Source organism: Ahaetulla prasina, chromosome 7 (assembly GCF_028640845.1).
Source record: "Ahaetulla prasina isolate Xishuangbanna chromosome 7, ASM2864084v1, whole genome shotgun sequence".
Lineage (NCBI taxonomy): Eukaryota > Metazoa > Chordata > Lepidosauria > Squamata > Colubridae > Ahaetulla > Ahaetulla prasina.
This window is the reverse complement of record NC_080545.1, coordinates 82,171,147-82,193,112: the sequence shown is the minus strand read 5'-3', so window position 1 is coordinate 82,193,112 and position 21,966 is coordinate 82,171,147. Positions and strand designations below refer to the sequence as shown.

The window sequence follows — 21,966 nt, the reverse complement described above, 5'->3', positions numbered from 1 at the left end:
CTGCCAAATAGCATCCATGGTCTGGACAAAGGATTTCACGATACAATGGGACTTTCTGGCCAAGGGAAGATCTGCAGCTTTAAGAAATGGGGCTTGCTGGGAGCCTTTATAAATGGGCAAACAGCCTCAACTCACGAAGCAGATATTTTGCAATTACAACTTTTGAGTAGCTGACCTGGAAGAAAATTGCTTGAGCTGCCCATCGAGGAACTTGGTATGGGAACCCAGAGGTACAACGCCAACGTCCCATACACTGTGTCTCTCTGAGACCTACCATCGTCTACACTACATGATTAGACTTTCAATGAGAATTGGCTAAAATGCATAAATATTCATAGAGGGAAAGGCAGCAGTTAATAGTCTACAGCTCCATTCTAAAAATCTCTGATGCGTTTCTAAGCCTAATCAAACAAAAAATACAATTTCTTTGCTATCTGTAGACTTGCCAACCATCTGGGCTTAATCATCAGTTTGGTAATTCCGGTCCACAGTCAGGAAAAGCAACAATATTTAGGGCTATGAAGTAAAAAGACAGAAGACAACGCACCAAGCAATTGTGAATGTTGATCTGGTCCATCATAAAAGCTCAGGGAGTCCCAAATGCAGTCTTTAGCATCCTCAATAACAACATCTTGTATCACGGTTTTTAGCTTGCTTCCTGAAGCAGAATATATTATCCAAGTGCAGTTTAGTAAATTAGGATAGGGGTCTGGATAATTTGGAGAAACTATTTCTGCAAACCCGACTGGGATCAGATCCAAGACTGGACATCCTTAAAGAAAGGGGAAAACAAGACTTCTTTTATTTCTGGAATTTTTATTTTACCCATTATAAAATACAAAACAAACAAAACAAACCAGGCCAGCCTTCATTAACTTGACATCTGGCCAATGAGTTTATACCACAATTCACAAAGTTTCTTCCCAACAGGTTGAAGCTTCTAGAACAGGGCAGGGGTGAAATGCTCCTGGATCGGACCGGATCACACGATCTGGTAGCGATTGTGGCTGGTAGTTTGGCGATCCAGTAGCTATGGCGGAGTCCACCCAACTGGGTGTCATTACTTCCTGGTTTTAACCAGGAAATAATGTATTTTTTACCTTCTGTGCATATGCAGGTCTGCGTGTGCATGTGACATGCACTCATGTCCGTGCGAAGCAAGTGCATGCAGCATGTGCACTTCAGAACCAGTAAGGAAGGTAAGTAGATTTCACCCCTGAACAGGGCTCACCAACCTGGACCACTAATATGATCTGCCTAATGACCAGCTGGGTGGGTGTGGTTAGGTGGTCATGTGATTGCGTGGGCAGGCCAACTCCTCGCCTCCCCACCCAGGCTCCTTAGGGCCCCAACAGGAAGCAGTTGTTGGAGCTAAGCAGCCACCAGGAGAAAGAGTTGGCAAAACAGCTGGCTCAGTTCAAATTGGATCTGACCAAGAAGGAAGCTGAGTATAAGCACCTCACTGAGGACTACGAGCATAGGCTTTCCAAGCAGAGAGAAGACCTGCGGGAGTGCAAAGCCAGGTACCGGCGCCTGGAGGCTTAGAGGGTTGAGATGATCAGCCAGTTCCAGGCCATGATGCAGTCCCACTGGAACAAGATCCTCCGGCTCTTCACCACCAGTGGCAATTCCCTCCAGCCTTTGCCCAAAGCCCCGTACCAGGAGGCTGAAGCAGACCCAAGTCGGAATTTCTGCCCCCCTCTGACCCACACAAAAAGACCCCGAAGGGGGAGACTCTCTGCAGCAATACAAACGTTCATTGCACGTATCCGTCCCAGGAGCCATAGTTTGAGGACCCCTGATTTAGTGCAATATTAAAAATGCAAATAATTTTTCTGTGGGCCAACAAAATTTTCTTGCGGACCACCAGTGGTCCATGGACCACCACTTGGTGACCGCTGTTCTAGAATGCTGAGAATTATAGTTTCAATAGATTGTAGAAAGAGTATTTAAAAGTGTATTTTTAAAAAACAATACATTCTTGGATGTACTGGGCCTTTTTTAGCTGCAGCACATGGCAGCATGCTGTGTCTATTAGACCACTTGCCCTAGAAACCAGTATACCCAGGGGTGAAATCCAGCAGGTTCTGACAGGCTCTGGAGAACCAGTAGCGGAAATTTTGAGTAGTTCGGAGAACCAGCAAATACCACCTCTGGCTGGCCCCAGAGTGGGGTGGGAATGGAGATTTTGCAATATCCTTCCCCTGGAGTGGGGTGGGAATGGAATTTTTGCAGTATCCTTCCCTTGCCTGCCCCCAAGCCACACCATGCCCACCAAGCCACGCCCACAGAACCAGTAGTAAAAAAAATTGGATTTCACCACTGAGTATAGCCCTGAAGAACAAACAGTCCAGTTGGCCTTTCACCAGGCTGTGACCCAGGGGTTGTAATCATGGATGCTCTGGCGTGGCATGGGTAAGTGTGATTAGGGGTTTTGTGATTTTACTGGGCTCTAGTACAGTTTTATTTGATTGGTTGGATAAATGGAATTCTTTCTTTTTATTTTGTTCACCTTCTGGCGCCTCCTGGATAGACTGGCAGATGTTAAAAAAAATGGATCAATCAATAAATAAGATATCAATAAATATGCGTACACTCAGGCACTGTCTCCCTCCAAAACAGCACAAGATTGTGCTTGCATTAAATGTTGATATTTCTGCTTGGAAAACATGCTTGGTTCAAGTAGGGTTTTTTCCCTCCAGTCTATCAGGTCTGATTGTCTACCCAATTATGGGACAGAGCATACTGCGGGCAGTCACTTCATTTCTCCCTTTATTTCTTTGTTGGTAAAACATAAAGTTAACATGCTTGGTTCAGGCCACCTAGAAAATGATCTACATGTTGACGGCTTGATTCCCTACCTACTCCTTCCTACTTTAGTACATTTTTCATACAAAAATGCAGCTGTCGTTACCTTTTCGAATGTCTCTATCTTGTACAGGACCTCCATGGAAAAAGAAAAAAAGGAATAGCATGATACATCTTTATGTTTCTGAGCTAACACAAAGGTAGTTGATGGTTCAGCAAGTAGAGGTATATGTATCACTATTAAAATTTATTCCCATTTTATTATTTATTTATACTTATTAATAATTTCCATACAATAAAAGACAAATCAAAAGAAAAAAGAAAAAAAACAAGAAGTGCAAGAACAGAAAAAAGAAAACTAAAGTTAAGAACAAAGAAATGGAGATGAGCACCGCCACCTAGAATCGGACACAACTGGACATGGTAAACCTTTATTTTTATCTTTTGATATCCCTCAAGCTCGTTTTCGCCAGATGTTTTAGATGTTTCTCCAGTTTTCCCTGATCATCGGAAGCCAGTAGAAACTACGATCAAAAACCTGTTCTTTTCACACCCAGTAAAACACGCACACTCCAAGACCATTGATGGGATGGAATATGGCCAGAGCTATAAATCATGCAGAAATTTCTGGACAGCTTCCTTTTTGGTTCTAGGTGGATATACTGTTTACGTTATTTCATTTACTTCAGATGGGAACCTAACTATAAATAGGTCACTGAATAAATACAGCAGGTCATTCAAATCTGAATTCTATTCCCCATCGAGAAGAAAATATGCATCTTCTATTTTGGGCCAATTTTATTTTATTTTATTATTTTATTTTGCACCGATCCCTTTTCTCCAAAGTCCAGAAAAGCCTTCTACTTACTTGACTCTGTTTCTTGGATTTTGTAGACAAGAGTGAAACCTTTCAGATTTGTATCTGGGCCAGAAGTGAAGTTCAGCATCATCATGGAAGTGCGTGACTTTACTGGATAATGCGGAGTTTCATTACAGAAGTTACCTTTCAGAATATACACAAAAAAGAAATTTGACCATTCTGCCACTTCAGTTTTCACTTTTTATTTATTCCTTCCCAAAGACTGGCTTTTTATGATCTCTAGCAAACCTTATGAGAAAGCAAGGGAACTGTTCTGTCCCCCTCGCCTCAGTCCGAACAATGACTTAATTAGCCGGCACTATCAGCTCTGGCAGCAAAATAGCAAGCATCTGCCAAGTGTCTCTGTTATCTCTCTTGATGAGTCAACCAGGAACAAACAGTACTTCAGCTCTAGTTAAGCAGTTGATTTGCTTGCTACGAAGAGGTATAGCAGCCCTTGCTGCTTTTATATCCTGTAGGGTGTGGCTCCATGACTCAGCACTTCCTAGGCCTGCCCCACCCCTGCTTCTGTTGTTCCCGCCTCTCCTGACTACGAAACCTAGGGTCCAGCCAGGCCTGATTGCCATCAGCCGGGTCTGGAGGCGTGGCCTGGGGGGGGAAAGAGTCAGGGGATGAAAGCCTCGTTATCTCCTCCACCTGGCCTGCCTCTGGCTACTGGAGCTGAGCCAGGGAAGCCAGTGCTCCCGAGGTAAGTCCTGATGGCCTTTCCCCCTCACTTTCCAAGTCACTTTCTGGCAGGGGGCCCAGCTCGGGGGGGCGCAGACACAACCAGAACCTTCAAAAGCCACAAACAATACTTATTTTTTATATTTACACATCATTACAACCAAAGATGATTTAACATTCGCAAAAACTAAAGCAATGCAAGCATCCAATTCTCAATGAAACTTATAAAAATAGTAGAACAGTTGACATACTCAAGTAGATTGCATAAAAAAAGAAGAAAGAAAATGTTTACAACAAAGAGCATCATTTATTTATTTATTTATTTATTTATTTATTTGATTTTTATACCGCCCTTCTCCCGAAGGACTCAGGGCGGTGTACAGGCAAGATAAACCATACAATATACAAATTAAAATACAATTTAAAAAACTTATTTAAAAAAATTAGCCTGAGATAAAATTTAAAATATACCATAAACTAAAAACCCCATTTAAAATTAATAAAATTTACAAAATTTAAAAATTAAAATTCAATTCAAGCCAGCCCCGCGCAAATAAAAAGGTGTGTCTTCAGTTCGCGACGGAATGTCCGAAGGTCAGGTATTTGGCGTAAGCTCGGGGGAAGCTCGTTCCAGAGTGTGGGAGCTCCCACAGAGAAGGCCCTTCCCCTGGGGGCCGCCAGCCGGCATTGTTTGGCGGATGGCACCCTGAGAAGTCCCTCTCTGTGAGAGCGTACGGGTCGGTGGGAGGCATGTGGTAACAGCAGGCGGTCCCGTAAGTACTCAGGCCCTAAGCCATGGAGTGCTTTAAAGGTCGTAACCAACACCTTAAAGTGCACTCGAAAGGCCACAGGTAGCCAGTGCAGTCTGCGCAGGAGCGGTGTTACGTGGGAGCTACGCGTAGCTCCCTCTATCACCCGCGCAGCTGCATTCTGGACTAACTGGAGCCTCCGAGTGCACTTCAAGGGGAGCCCCATGTAGAGAGCATTACAATAATCCAAGCGAGAGGTAACGAGCGCATGAGTGACCGTGCACAGGGCATCCCGATCAAGGAAGGGGCGCAACTGCCGAACCAGGCGAACCTGGTGGAAGGCCCTCCTGGAGACGGCCGTCAAATGATCTTCAAGCGACAGCCGATCATCCAGGAGGACACCTAAGTTGCACACCCTATCCTTTGGGGCCAATAACTCGCCTCCAACAGCCAGCCGCGGCTGCAGCTGGCTGAATCGGGATGCCGGCATCCACAGCCACTCCGTCTTGGAGGGATTAAGCTTGAGCCTGTTTCTCCCCATCCAGACCCGTACGGCTTCCAAACACCGGGACAGCACTTCAACAACTTCATTGGGGTGGCCCGGGGTGGAAAAGTACAGCTGGGTGTCATCAGCGTACTGCTGTTAACTCACCCCGAAGCCACTGATGATCTCACCCAACGGCTTCATATAGATGTTGAACAGGAGCGGCAAGAGAATCGACCCCTGTAGCACCCCACAAGTGAGGCGCCTCGTGGCTGACCTCTGCCTCCCTGTCAACACCATCTGCGACCGATCAGAGAGATAGGAGGAGAACCACCGATAAACGGTGCCCCCACTCCTAATCCCTCCAACCGGCGCAGCAATATACCATGGTCGATGGTATCAAAAGCCGCTGAGAGATCTAATAGGACCAGGGCAGAGGAATAACCCCTGTCCCTGGCCCTCCAGAGATCATCCACCAATGCGACCAAAGCTGTCTCCGTGCTGTATCCGGGTCGGAAGCCGGATTGGAACGGGTCTAGATAGACATCTTCATCCAGGTATTGGGGTAGCTGTCGCGCCACAGCACTCTCTACAACCTTCGCAACAAAGCGAAGGTTGGAGACTGGATGATAATTACCCAAAATAGCTGGGTCCAGGGAGGGCTTCTTAAGGAGGGGTCTCACCACCGCCTCTTTCAAGGCGGCAGGGAAAACCCCTTCCAACAAAGAAGTGTTGATAATCCTCTGGAGCCAGCCTCGTGTCACCTCCTGAGTGGCCAGTACCAGCCAGGAAGGGCACGGGTCCAGTAAACATGTTGTGGCGTGAAGCCTCCCCAACAACCTGTCCAATGATTCTGGACTTCCAGAATCATTGATTAATCACCACTATATTTCTCCGCCGTGGCCTTGTGGAAAAGATCTGTATTTTCTGCATGATTTCTGAAGTGATTTCAAGAACAATACCCATGGGACATTCATAAGTCTGGACTACTGTAATGCTCTCTACATGGGGCTCCCCTTGAAGGGTACCCGGAGACTCCAACTGGTCCAGAATGCGGCTGCGCGGGTGATAGAGGGAGCTCCTTGTGGCTCCCATGTAACACCCCTCCTGCGTAATCTGCACTGGCTCCCGGTGGTCTTCCGGGTTCACTTCAAGGTACTTGTTATCACCTTTAAAGCGCTCCATGGCTTAGGGCCGAAATATTTACGGGACCGCCTACTGCCACCATTAGCCTCTCACCGACCAGTGCGCTCTCACAGAGAGGGCCTCTTTCGGATACCGTCAGCTAAACAATGTCGGCTGGCGACCTCCAGGGGGAGGGCCTTCTCTGTGGGGGCTCCTACCCTCTGGAACGAGCTCCCTCTGGGGCTTCATCAACTCCCCGACCTCAGGTCCTTCCGCCGCGAGCTGAAGACGTTGCTGTTTCAAAGAGCAGGACTAGCGTGAACGTAGTTTTAAATTGGGGTTTTAAATCAGGGGTTTTAAACGGGGTTTTAAATTTGTATTTAAAAGTTTTAGGCCATCAATTGAATTAATTTTCTATTCTTTTTGCTGTTTTATATGTATTATATATTTTCTGTTGTTTTATTGGCTGTGAACCGCCCTGAGTCCTTCGGGAGATGGGCGGTATACAAATATAATAAATAAATAAATAAATAAATAAATAAATAAGTAGCCCTTGACTTACAACCAGGGGTGGGCTTCAGAACCTTTAGTAACGGGCTCGCTGTCCCGTTGCTGGGGGGGCGTGGGCATGGTGGGCGTGGCCTAGTTGGCTGCCTGCACCACAGGGGGAGGGGTGTTTTTCGCCCTCACAGGCTCTGGAGGCTTTCCTTGAGCCTCCGGGAAGGCCAAAACTGCTTTCCCCGGGGTCCGAAGACCCTCCAGAGGCCAAAAACAGGCCCGTTTCTGGACTTCCAGAATTTTCCCAGAATGATGAACGGGCCACGTGGAGACTTCTGGGAGAGGCGGGGTGGGCATAGCCATTCAGGGGTGGCATTTGAGGGTTCACTGAACCCCGGCGATCCTTGGCTAAAGGATCGCCTGAACCCTGCCAAACCCCCAGGAGCCTACCCCTACTTACAACTATTTGTTTACTGACTGTTCGAAGTTATAACAGCACTGAAAAAAGTGACTTATGACAATTTTTCACATTTATAACCATTGCAGCATCCCCATGGTCACAAGATAAAAATGTAAATGCTTGGCAACTGCTTCCTATTTATGATAGTTGCAGTATCCCAGGGTCACACAACCAAAGTTGTGTGAAGTCCAGTAGGCGATGAAGCAAATGGAACAAGACATTGGACACACCTATGATAGTTTCCTTGAATGATGACATCTGTGTCATGCCCCAGCATATAATTTTTATATACTGTTGTTGCTCTCTAGCCCCATCTAGTAGCAGGAGAGACAAATACCAAGTATATTGTTTGAAGCTGATCTCACCCATTTACCCATCAGCCTGCACTCTCAAGTCAAATGCATGCTGGGAAACCAGACTCCATTTCCTTTATCATTTGAAGAAGGCAGAAGCACAAAGAAGAATCCATCTGAATCTGTGGCACATGGTCATCAAAGGATAAAGCCTCATCCCACACCCATAGCATTGCTGGTGAGATTAAAATTGCTTGTGTTTATTAATTGTTATGTTCAGCAGCAACTCAATGCTGTCTATCTTGTATTTGGTTGTTCTGTCTCCTTCCCCACTTCAGACTCACGAGCTGGCCTTCAGCCAGTGGATTCACAGCTCTTATCAGTCCTGGCAGAGAAATTGCAGCTGCCTGCCAAAGTTCAAACAAATGACTCACGTAGCAAGATTTTCAGCTCTTTTTGAAACGGTTCAACTAAACTTTTGCTTCCTGTGGAGTGAGAGCAGTCCCAAAGCTCCTTATATATTCTGTGGGGTGGTGCTCCTGCCCCACCCTTCCTTTTTGATGACGCCGCCTCTCTAATCTTCTGAAGCGCGGGTCAAGCCAAGCTTGATTATTATTATTATAAGCTGGGTCTGAAGGCGTAGCCTGGGGAAGGGAGGAATCACGGGATGATGTCCTCATTACGTCCTCCGACTGGTCTGGTTCTGGCTCCTGGAGCCAAGCCAAAGGAATCGGTGCTCCCGAGGTAAGTCTTACCGGCCCTTCCCCCTCACTTTTGGAGTCACTTTTGGGTATGGGGCCAGGTTCGGGGGCTGGAGTCACAACATTGGTTCTCATTGTATGTATCCCTATTTTCCCCAGTTTCACCATATCCTGTTCTTTCAATAAAGCATTCAGATCTACACACACGGTCTGTTTTAGATGGGTTTAGCTGCATGTTGAATAGATGGGTTTAGCTGCATGTTGAGCTGCACACAGACTAACATGTAGTGAGGACAGAACACTCTGAACATACTTCAGCACATTTCCTTTTTTATGCAGACAGAAAGGTAAATAGTGCACCAAGTGACAGAAGCCACAGTAGTGATGTGGCAGAGCATATGCTTTGCACATAAAAAGGTGGATTCAGTCACCAAGACTTCTTAAATATGGCCAAGAGGGAAGGAAGCCTACTGTCACTCATGATGCACAGGCTATGCGAACTCTTTTTTTGTGTCTGGAAGTTCCAGATTCTCACTTGATTTCACTACTAAGAATTAGTGGTAAATTTACCACTATTGATTAAACTAGAATGGGCTTAACACATTAAACTAGCTGTCCCCCCCCCAAAAAAAAACCTTTCCTAATTTTTTTAAAAGTAGCCTTTATCCATTTTAGCAATAGTAAACAATAGGAACAACCGTAACCCACAGGAAAACCCTCACCTCTGGTGCAGTTGATACTGAGATGAGGACACATGTGGTCTAAATATAAAGCAGGGGTCTCCAACCTTGGCAACTTTAAGACTTGTGGACTTCAACTCCCAATTCTGGGAGATGAAATCCACAAGTCTTAAAGTTGCCAAGGTTGGAGACCCCTGATATAAAGCATAAAGTATGTCATATAAAATATGCAGCATAAAGGTAGTTCTCCTAAGAGTCCAACAATCCAAACTTTGTTTTCATTTTTAGAGCCTTAGGACATTATCATCTCAGATGTAGCCACCTTGAGTAGTTTCTGCATCAAAAAAGCAACAGAGGGTGGGTGGAACCCATCCTTACAGCAATCTATTGTAATGTTAAATCTCTCACCAAGCATCTCTCTTGTAGGTCCAAATCCTTCACGCAGTATAAGTCCGCCATGACATTTGGGAAGGGAATTCTCAAGCACAAAGTCCAGGAAATCCAGTCTAATGATGGCATTTAATGGGGCAACAATCCTCCAGTGGCAACTGGTGTAATAAATCAATAATAGGAAGGTTTTAGACCTAAGCACTGGACCATTTTTCTCTCTTTTCCTTCTCTTTCTGTAATAAAGCTGCTTTGCATCGAGAGTCGGTTGAAGGGGGTGTTGAAAAGTGGTATCCCTTTATGTCCTCCTAATAAAACAGCTTCCCACTCAAAGCCCTAAAAATGGTTGGTTACCACGCCCAGAATTTCTAGCATTTGCTTCCTAACTCGGTGATTCTGGCATTGAAGTACAACTGGAAGTCCCATATTGGAGAAGATAGATGTAAGCCATAGCTTTTCATATCATCTGAATGAGGAACTGTCATTTAACCCTGACATGTAAATTAACCATCATACTACCATGAAGGCGGATAAAACTTTCCAGTCTGATTTACTAAGTCTGACAAGATCTAGGGAGTAATAAATGATTCAGAGACAGAAGTTGTGGGTGCTCCATCACTGGAGGCTTTTAAGAAGAGATTGGACTGCCATTTGTCTGGAATAGTATAGGGTCCACTGCTTGAGCAGAGGGTTAGACTAGAAGACCTCCATGGTCCCATCCAACTCTGTCATTCTGTTGTTCTGAATCCACCCCCAATATTGCAACAATAAAGATTAAATTATATTGTCATGAACTCCAAAGCAAAAGGGAAAAACAGAGTTGGAAGAAAGTATTTCTTAACTCATTAAAGAGCTGCACCAGGCTAAGCCTAATTAGTAATAGCGTAATCACCATGAGTCATTTATTTGAGTGGAAAAGTGATGGTGAAAATGAGCACAAAGCAATCCAGATGAGGGGAACTAAAGACCAACTTATTTGGGGAGTATTCATTTGGACAATCCTGTCACATACAAAATTAATTCCCCAAGAGAAGCTTATTTCTACAGGTCAGGAAGACAGACATAACCCTACCTGGTGGCACTGGAAGAGCCATTAGGAAAACCCGGAGTCCTGATTATTCCTTCCCGGGCTGTAAGGATCACATCTCTGCAAGAGGCCAATTGTTGGCTCAAGTCATTGGATTCTTTGAGGATACTTCCTATCTTAGATCCTACAACAGGAAGAAAGGAAGCAGCAAATGCTGTAGATGGCCCTTCAGCACTTACAATATTCCCCTCCCCCCCAATTTGTGTTGTAAATGACTCCAAGAGAACTGTTAAAATGAAATCATTTCATAATTTAAATGGTACCAAAAACATATTTATAGGGTAATTATTTTAAACACACATGCAAAAGATATGGCTAGGCCAGGGGTCTGCAACTTTAAACACTCAAAGAGCCATTTGGACCCGTTTCGCACAGGGGAAAAAAAAAACACCGGGAGCCACAAAACCTGGCTGGGCATGGTCAACTCCACGTCATTCACTCCCACCCAGTCACATGACCCCCCTAGCCACACCTACCCAGCTGGTCCTTAGGGCAGAGAACCAGTTGTTAAAAAACACCAAGAACCACAAAAACCTTTCCCCCCCCTCTCTCCCTCCCTCTCTCTCTCTCTGTATGTCTCTCTCTCTTTATCTATGTCTCTCTCTCCCCCTCTCCCCCCCCCGCCCCTCTGTATCTCTCGGATTTCCAAGGCCAGGTGAGGAGTGACTGGGAGGGGAGGGCGAGGGGCGGTACCAGCCAGTGATGGGACAAGAAGCCATAGCAGAGGGCCCAAAGAGCCACATGCGGCTCTGGAGCCGCGGGTTGCTGACACCCGGGCTAGGCAAAGATAATAGATGATTCAGGACAAGGTTTTGCCATTCCTCCTGGGGAAACCTGAAGCATCCACCAACACTGTACATCTCCAATGTACTCTGCAGAGCAAGAAGGGGAGGAGATAAATCCCCTGGGCTTATCCAGAATGAATTCTGATGGACATCCTGCAAGGAATAAAGTCACACAAATGGTCATAAAGCACAGAGGCCACAGAGATATAGGAAAAATTCTGATTGAAAAAATAGCAACAGGAGTGACTCCGATCCAGCTCAATAGTCCTCAACTTCTGTCATGTCATTTAAAAATTTATGGCAGAAAAAGGACATTTAGGCTGCTTTTATATCAGTATGGCTCTCATAGTTTCCCCTAAAGAACCTGCCTCTCATTGTAGTTCAGCATCAACAATTCCCAATGAGAAATTCCTAGGACATCCTAGGATTGCCTAGATTCAGTAGAATCACGTTTTCCTGGATTCTATTCTACAACTCCGGTGGCTCAGACTGTTAAGACAGTCTGTTATTAACACAGCTGCTTGCAATTACTGCAGGTTCTAGTCCCACCAGGCCCAAGGTTGACTCAGCCTTCCATCCTTTATAAGGTAGGTAAAATGAGGACCCAGATTGTTGGGGGCAATAAGTTGACTTTGTATATAATATACAAATGGATGATGACTATTAATTAACACAATGTAAGCCACCTTGAGTCTTCGGAGAAGGGCAGGATATAAATGCAAATAAAAACTAATTTAGTTCTCACAAACAACTCTGAGTGATGTCAAGCCCAAAATATGCAAATTGAACAAATTGAAAAAGATGATCAAGCTTATCTGTCCCATGTAAAGCACCAGAACATTAATCAATTAAATCAATTAAACCAAGAAATTCCGCAATCAGATCCACATCCTTCGGGTCACAAGTCCCTTCCCAGAATTTGATGGACTTCCTAAACCCTGATGGAGTTAGAGCCATCTGGGTATAGAAGGAGCACCTTCCATGGTTCGTCTAGATCGGGGTCTCCAACCTTGGTCCCTTTAAGACTTGTGGACTTCAACTCCCAGAGTTCCTCAGCCAGCTTTGCTGGCTGAGGGACTCTGGGAGTTGAAGACTACAAGTCTTAAAGGGACCAAAGTTGGAGACCCCTGCTCTAGATGACATTTCCAGAGCAAAGGAATAGAGTCCACTCTACCAGATCTTATCAGGTAGAGAGTCATTGTTGTGACCAGGTGATCTGCAGATACCAAGTCCTGAGCCATGAAGGAATTTAACAGTGACAAACATCATTCTGAATTTCACCCAGAAAACAATTGTCCATCAAAGCAGCTCTCCAAGTAGTGATGTTATATGGGGCAATCAGGAAATATCCATAACTACTTAGCCTTTGCCTGTGTGACACTTCCCAAACACATTAATATGGTAATTAAAAGAATAGTTAGTGCAGCTTTCTAGGAATTAGAATAGCAACACTATTAAAATGTACTACAATAAGGCAAAGGATGGTATCAGGCTTGTTGATGTTATGTACCTTGTCCATCAATAGCTTGCAAAAGGTTCATAGGTGACTCCAATGACCGTACTAAGGTTTCAAGACCAATGTTACTGATTGGCATCTCTGCTGGTCCCTTCTCTATTGTGAAGAGGGAGGGAGGGGGAGAGAAAGAGAGAGAGAGAAATAAGAGCTATTGAAAAAATTGAAATCATAGAATCATAGGGCTGGAATGGACCTTAGAGGTCTTCTAGTCCAACCCTCAGCCCAAGAAAGGAGACTTTATTGCATCCTCTACAAATGACTGCACAATCTTTTCTTGAAATCCTTCAGCAATGGAGCGCCCACAACTTCTATAAAATAAAATTAGCTATGCTAACCCCAATGAGGTGTAAGCATACTGTACAAAGTTAAATAATGTTTAAATAGGTCTGACTTGGCTTGTTTTCCTGATTATCTCATCCTTCTTCCTTTTGATAACATATCTTTTATAATAACAAATCTCCTAGGACTGCTTGTATTGATTAATGATCTATTCTAGATCAATTGCTCTACTAGGCCTTTTAGCTGAAAGGGGTAAAATATGCTAAAATACAGAAATGAAATAATCAAAGCTACTTTCCTCGGATTATATTGAAGCCTACATTTTTCACACATTTGTGCTCATCTTTCAACTACTGGGCCAATTTTACAGTAAACTTGTGTTAACGTGAGTTCTAGCAAAAATATATATATATCTGACATTCTAAAAAATTGAAAAATGCATTCAAATGTTGCTTGCTTTGCTCAAATCTAAATTTTTGCCATCAGATCTTCCTTTAATTTAATCTTTATGTGCCCACCTCCCCTAATAATACAAAGACCAAAATGAAGCTAAACTAACAATGAAAACAATACAATGAAACTTTATTTTTTAGTAAAGGCATAAAAAATAAAAATCTTTAAACTCTGGAGTCTGCCTGCACCTCCTCATGGAATGTATACCTCACAATTTGGGAACCCTGCCCTAAATCCAAGCAGACGATGCCACTCAAATATCAGAAGGCAGTATTGCTTAGCATTTAGATCCAAAGAGAGACCCGTGGGCAAGAAGTAGGACTATGCTTACCTTTCATTACAGATACAATCCAGTCAAAAAAGGAACTCACTCTTGAATAAACACCTGGTCTCTTAGGCTGGGCACAGCCCACACCCCAGCTAGCAAGTCCATGGAGTATAAATGGCTTGTTTTCATTTTGGCAAACCAGCAGACCTGAATCCCCCTGAAAAATCATGCACACAAACACACACAGTTTGCAAAATGTATAGAAAGAACATATAGATGCTGTTTTATATTTATATTTCTAATACACATGTCTAAAAATCAGGAGTGAAATCCAGCAGATTCTGACAGGTTCTGGTGAACCAGTAGTGGAAATTTTGAGCAGTTCGGAGAACTGGTAGTGGAACTTTTGAGTAGTTTGGAGAACCAGCAAATATCACCTCTGGCTGGCCCCAGAGTGGGGTGGGATAGGGGATTTTGCAGTATCCTTCCCCTGGAGTGGGGTGGGAATGGAGATTTTGCAGTATCCTTCCCCTGCCACGCCCACCAAGCCACACCACACCCACCAAGCCACACCCACAGAACTGGTAGTAAAAAAAATGGATTTCACCACTGCTAAAAGTCCATAATTTTTCCACATAGGCATGGAATTTTATAAACTGAGTTGCAGCAAGGACAGTAGAGAGAATGGCTGTGAGATCTGTGTAACAGAGTTATGGTTTTCAGCAGCAATAGAGATGCTCTCTGAGCTTGATGGTTTTCTTGCAGATGTTTCATTACCAAACTAGATAACATCATCAGTGCTAGAACGGAGTGGGATTTGCTCTTATTTTTATATACTAATGGCTTCCCCTATCAGTGTTGTTCTTGGCGGTTCCTTGATCTACATGCCATTCAAAAGAGACAATCAAAAAGCCCAAAAGGAAACAAAAAAACCCAAAACACTTCCTCACAAACAATCAGCATCCATATGAGCAAAGATTAACACCAAGATTAACAACAGAACAAGCAGAAGAATACCCCAATCAAGAAGCTACCAACACAAATATACAAGCTAATAATAAACAACAGCCTCATTAAGACCACCAAGAAAAATTCCATCAACATTGATAGGACAAGCCACTAGTATATAAAAACAAGAGCAAACCCCAGTCCCTTCTAACACTGATGATGTTACCTAGTTTGGTAATAAAACATATTGCAAAAAAAAACCAAAAACCAAAAAAACACCAAGCTCAGAGACTCCACAGTTCAAATCCTGAGCTACAAGTACTGTTGGTACCAGTAAAGTACTTGCCCAAAAGGAATCACATTATATCCCATGAACAGTACTGATGGCCCAACCCCCAATCTATTATTCTTCCCTTCTTGAAAAAGTGCAAGCGTTCCAAATTCAGCCTATAAGCTACAGATCCTCTTTGATCTATAACTGTAACTTGTTTAATATAATAAGATGCAGATGATCCATATTTGGTAGCTTGAGCATACTTTCCTTATTCTAGTTTACCCTTCTGCAGGGGTGGGCTGCTGGGGGTTCGCAGGGGTTCGGGAGAACCTCTAGCTAAGATTCTGTGCAGTTCGGAGAACCCTCAAATCCCACTCCTGGCTGCCCCCGCCCACCCCATCCTGCCCCTCCCAGGAGTTCCCAAGCGGCCCATTTTGGATGCATTTTGGATGCAAGTTCAAAGCATACATGGAGGCTCGGGGAGGGTGAAAAACGGGCCTACCGGAAGTTTGGGAAGGCCAGAAACCTACCTGTTTCTGGCCTCCAGAGGGCCTCTGGAGCCTGGGGAGCCCATTTTCGCCCTCCCGGAGGCTCAAGAAAAGCCTCCAGAGCTCGGGGAGAGCAAAAACATCCCCCACTGGTCATGGTGGAGGCTGACTAGGCCACGCCCACCATGGTCACGCCCACCCAGCAACTGGGCAGAGAACCCCTTGCTAAAATTTTTGAAGCCCACGCTTGCCCTTCTGTGCTGCAGTCTATGTTTTTGTCTGTTCTCTTGATACCTTGCAGGAATCGTGGCCTTCCAAAGATGCAAAACCAGCACAGAGCATCTGAGGTGTGATCCCTCCAGGGTGATTGAAGTAGTAGTTTTGCTCACAGAGGTCATTGGCCACCAGTGGGACATGCATTTGCTGAAGACGGGTTGCTAGGCCTCCAACTATAAAACAGCAGAAGAATATTTCAGAGTAATGTATTTTTTTTCCCCTTTGATGGACTAGGGGGAAATTGTGCTCAAAACGTACTACTAAGGTTTGGACCACATCTGAGTTAGGCCTAAAAGCATATAAATGAGTCTGAAAAAGAGGCTGCAGTAGAAGAGACAGGCTCTATTGATAGCTTGGTCCAAATAATGAATATTCAACCTGACGGCATCCAGATGTTTTGAACAAAATGGTCTACTATCTCTTGCCACTAGTTATACTAGCTGGAGCTGAAAGAATTTTAATTCCAAAACATTGCCTACCCAAATTTAGATGGGCCCCTAATACCTCCTTAGGTTATGTAATCCTGCTTGCATTAGAACTTTTTTTTCTCTCTCAACACTGGCAGTTTAAGATGAGTGGCAGTTTAAGATGGGTGTATTACAACTCCCAGAATTCCCCAAACAGCAAAGCTGTCTGAGGAATTCTAGAAGTTGAAATCACCTATCTTAAACTTATCAAGGTTGAGAAAAACTGCACCAGAAACTGAAAATGGGCTGCATCATTGATGCTAAAGCATAAACCAAGTATGGTCGGAGAACCCAAGTGTTCCCCCAAGACCCTAGCAGGGGTCCATGAAATCACAATTTTTAACCAGATATTGAAGATATTTGCAAACATTTAAAATGTGTCACCATTCTCAGTACTAGTTTTTAATCTCTTAAAAATACCAAACTCAATTTCATTGAGGGCCACATCAGGGTTGTGTTTGTCCTTGGGGGGGCGGGGGGGAGTGAGGCTAATGTGGGCCTGTCACATGTCAGGGGTGCCTGTGGCGGCCTAAGCGCTATGCCACAAAAATGGAACTTGGCTGGCAAAGGGTTGCAGCCGAAAAGTGAGCTTAGGGCAGAGGTGGGTTTCATCAGGTTCTGACCAGTTCTGGAGAACTGGTAGCGGAAATTTTGAGTTGTTCGGAGAACCAGTAGTAAAAATTCTGACTCGCTCTTCCCCCATCTATTCTCTGCCTCCCAAGTCCCAGCTAATTGGGAGGAAATGGGGATTTTGCAGTAACCTTCCCCTGGAGTGGGGTGGGAATGGAGATTTTACAGTATCCTTCCCCTGCCACGCCCACCAAGCCATGCCATGCCCACCAAGCCATGCCTACAGAACTGGTAGTAAAAAATGTTGAAACCCACCACTGGCTCAGGGAGGCCATGTATAATCACCCTACTGGACGGATGCAACCCACGGGCCTTGAGTTTGACACCCCTGATCTACTCGATTTAACATTACTATTATGAGTCAATAAACATTCTACAAATGTATCCATTTAAAATTTCAATATGGTAAATATTGATAAGCATAATCCATATAAACAAAATGAAACAAACAAAAGCTCTTTTGAAGTCTTCTATAATTTTTTAAAGGGAAAATAGATTCTAAGAGACCAAAAAGTTTAAGAAACATTGTCATAAAACAGGTCTCTTCAAATTTGGCAACTTTAAGATTTGTAGACTTCAACTCCCAGAATCCCCCAGCTAGTGTGGCTGGCTGATGAATTCTGGGAATTGAGTTCCACAAGTCTTAAAATTGCTAAACTTGGAAACCCCTGGCATGGAGCAACCTGGTGCCCAGTTCCTTCCAGTTTTATATTGCTATTTTAATATAGGATCAAGGTATCTTGGTGTGCAGACACTCCTTCCTATCCTCACCTGTGGCCCATGATGTTTAAGAGCTTTATATTTAAGAATTCTTTTTCTCATCTACCTGACTATTAACAACACTCCCAAGGACAATTTCCTGTCTACCACAAAGCAGTTTGCTCAGTGTTTAAAACTTATTCATATTATATAGAAAGATTTCACGTTTCTAGTGATGACCGTCAAGAGCACCTACCTACCTCAAACCATCTAGAAAATATTAGTAGTCAATTAAAAATCCCATTCATATATCATATTTCAAATCACAAGAATTCCCAGAATTAACTGTGACTGTAAAATTCATATTCTCTATTTCTATCTCAAAATACATTTATTATTTCAATTTCAGGTCCACCTGACTCTATAGTGACTCTGAGCAGCTTACAATTTTAAAAATATCAAAAGAAAACCACGTATATCAAAGGAAATGCTTTCTAGAGAACTGGGACATGGGCAAAAACTACCGTATTTTTTGGTCTATAAAACGCACTTCCCCCACCCCAAAAGTGGGTGGAAATGTCTGTGCGTCTTATAGAGCAAATCTTGCTGAAGCTCCGCCCACCCTCTGGCCCCCACCCTCCAGCCTCTGCCTCCCAGCAATTTGCCTCCTTGCAGCAAACAGCCTAGTCAGCTTCAGCACAGCCTGATTTAGCACGAGCAACTGATTGGTGGTTGAAGCAGCCTCCTGGAATACCACCAATCAGCTGTTCCAGGCTGCAGGGACCACTACTGCCGTCGCTGCCCATCGCCCCTGGACATTGCCGTCTCCACGCGTGCCATTTTCGACCTGTTCCAGGTGACAGGGATTGGCAGTGATAGGCAGTGACAGCGGGTGAGCAGAGGCCAAAAATGGGATGTGCAGACGCCGAAAATAGGGTGTGTGGAGGTGGCGCTAGGCAGCGGCAATGGGCAGTGGCGATCCCCGCAGCCTGGAACAGTTGATCAGTGGTATTCTGGGAGGCCGATTCAACCACCAATCAGCTGCTTGTGCTAAATCAGGCTATACTGAAACTGACCAGGCTGTTTGCTGTTTGCTGCAAGGAGATAAATTGCTTGGAGGCAGAGGCAGAGGCAGATTTTTTTTTTAATTAATTTTTTTATTGCTTTTTTCTAACATTACAAACAGAAAAGAAAATACATTTATTCCACCCTTGTGCTATACATAAAAAAGGAAGATTTGGGTCTTCGGATATGTCCTCATGATTGCCAAAATCCACATTCTCGAGGTACAGGTACCGAGGCGTCCAATTTTCCAAGCGCATAGTCCACGAATGGTTTCCAAATCTTCCAGAAAATATCTTCTTTATACACACCACTTCTAATTTTAATATCACATGTCATTTTATCATTTAAAGCTAATTTCCACATTTCAGAATTCCACTCTTCTATTCTAAAAATCACATCTAGTTTCCAATATCTAGCTATTATAATTCTACCTATTATAATCATAATTCTAATCAATTCTTTTTCATATTTTGTTAATTCTATTTCCTTAATTACCAACAATAATATAGTTTCCACTCTCAATGTTATTACTTTCCCCATCATTTCAAATATCATTTTCTCCAATTGTTGCCAAAACTTTTTAACCTTATCACATTTATACCACATATGTTCATAAGTCCCCAATTCCATATCACATCTCCAACATTTTTTACTAATTTTTTTATCCATTTGTGACAATCTTACTGGAGTCAAATACCATTTCCAAACAACTTTGTAATTATGCTCTTTAATCCTTATAGATAAAGTCCTCATAATTCTACTATTCCAATTCACATTCCAATCTGACTCTGGTATTTCAATATTAAGATCTTTTTCCCAATTTATCCTCATCACTCTTTGTAGTTTTTCATCAGAGTTTATAATCTTATAAACCCTGCTAACGAGTCCCTTTAGCCCAATTTCATCTTTCATAATCCGAGATACTAGATATTCAAATTCAGTTTCACATCTATTTGTCGAATAGTTTTCCCTTAATTTTTTTGTCCATTTTTCTATCTGTATTTTTTCAAACCAGCTTAACCCTAATTTTTCAATAATTTCTTTGTTCCTCCTTTCATTTTCTAAAACTTTTAGCCAATCTATAATAGTTTCTATATTTTCATCTTTAATCACTTCAGTACGTCTTATATTATTTTTAATCGGCCAATTTCCAATTGTCTTCCCCAAAAAGATTATATCCGGAATTAAAATTTTAACAAATTTATTCCACGTTTTACTTAATCCCTTTAATCAATAACTTCTGATTACACATTTTGAGTTTGCTTTATCTAAAAACCACCTTGATCCAAATTTCTCTATATCCCTTAACTCTAAATCTCTCCAATGATTATCTTCACCTTTAAGTATTTTTACCACTATCCGGATACCATATGCACAATAATAATTAAATAATTTGCGGATTCCTAATCCACCTTCCTTTTGATTTTGATACCACATTTTCTTCACTAATCTAGGTCTTTTCCCACCATTGCAAAATTTGTCCAATTTTTTCTGATATCCTTCAATATCTTTCTCTGTCAAATTTAACGGTAGCATTTCGAATAAAATATTAAACTTGGGCAGCAACATCATCTTACACATTGCAATTCTACCAAACCAAGACAACTTTAACATTTTATATTTATCTATCTTCTTCTCAATTTCATTCATCACCACATCATAATTAAGTTTTTTCAGTTCTTTAACCTTGAGTGAAAGCATTATACCCAAATATTTCAATGTATTTTTAATCCTTATCCCAAATTGCTCTTGCATATTCTCGCGCTCATTACCATTACTATCCATTAATAATTCTGATTTTGACCAATTTACTTTCAGACCTGTCATTTCCTCAAATTCTTTCAAATGCTTATATATCTTTTTCAGAAGGATATAAGGGATATAAGATAAATTTGTATGCGGATGATACTTTAATTATTTTGAAAAATATAGAGGCAGATTTTTTTTCCCCTCCCCAAAAGCTAAGTGTGTCTTATGGTCTGGAGCCAATGGTGGGATTCAGCCAGTTCGCACCACTTCGGGAGAACCGGTTGTTAACTTTCTGAGCAGTTTGGTGAACTGATTGTTGGAAGAAATCATTAGGGCAGAGAACGGGTTGTTAAATTATTTGAATCCCACCACTGTCTGGAACATCTTATAGTGCAAAAAATATGGTAGTTCTAATAGGTTCATTCGTTCTGAATTCCAAAGTGCTACAGAATAAACATTTCTGCATAGATATAAAAGCTATATAAATTGATTTGGATGCATTCAAGTTGATATAAATAAACTTGCTGAGTTGATTAAAAGATCTGATTTGGCGCAGAGATTCAACTGATACATTTTCAAATTGAATTCCCAAATCAAATATTCATACCCCTAATATATATTTACTTAGGATGTGTGCAGCGTGCTCACGCTGCTTGTACATTGATCTCAAAATGCAGTATCTTTCTTTTTATTAAATGTCATGGTGTATCCCTCTAAATCAGTGGTTCTTAAAACTGTTTGACCTTATTATTCCTTTTCGTGGCCTTGAATTATGTCATTATTCCCATTAAAAACAAATAAACTCTTGTTTTACATAAGTATCTTGGCGGCAGTCCTCAACTCACAAAACAAGCAATTACAAATTGCTCCATCACCACTCAGGATATCTCCAAATTGCTCCCTTGGATAATTACCCCCAGTTCAAGAATCACTGCTCTAAATAGTGAAGAACAATAAAAGGAGATTGCCAAACTTCACGTCAGAATTTGGTGGTAAATCACAGGTCTCTAAATTATTTTAATCTGAATTGCTCTAGTTAAATTTTGCAGCAAACTTCCAGACAGAACTTGGCTAGATTATTGTAGAAACTAGCCATAAACAAAGCCCCAAATATAAGAATACAGAATAACAGAGTTGGAAGGGATCTTGAAGATCTTCTAGTCCAATCCCCTGCTCAAGCAGGAGATCCTACACCGGGGGTATCAAACTCAAGGCCTGCGAGCGGAATGTGGCCTGTAGGATGCTTAGGGC

General features: G+C 42.8%; 1 protein-coding gene across 1 annotated transcript in view; it reads right to left on the bottom strand.

Moving 5' to 3' along the window:
* Positions 1-21,966, bottom strand: part of OVCH1 (ovochymase 1) — a 73,190-nt gene that overhangs the window by 9,388 nt on the left and 41,836 nt on the right. Inside the window, exons 19-26 of the mRNA XM_058191684.1 lie at positions 16,124-16,278; positions 14,183-14,336; positions 13,114-13,215; positions 10,804-10,942; positions 9,753-9,892; positions 3,677-3,811; positions 2,915-2,944; positions 548-772 (exon numbers count right to left, since the gene is read on the bottom strand). Of these exons, the coding sequence (XP_058047667.1) occupies positions 548-772; positions 2,915-2,944; positions 3,677-3,811; positions 9,753-9,892; positions 10,804-10,942; positions 13,114-13,215; positions 14,183-14,336; positions 16,124-16,278 (1,080 nt within the window). The remainder of the gene's footprint in view (positions 1-547; positions 773-2,914; positions 2,945-3,676; positions 3,812-9,752; positions 9,893-10,803; positions 10,943-13,113; positions 13,216-14,182; positions 14,337-16,123; positions 16,279-21,966) is intronic.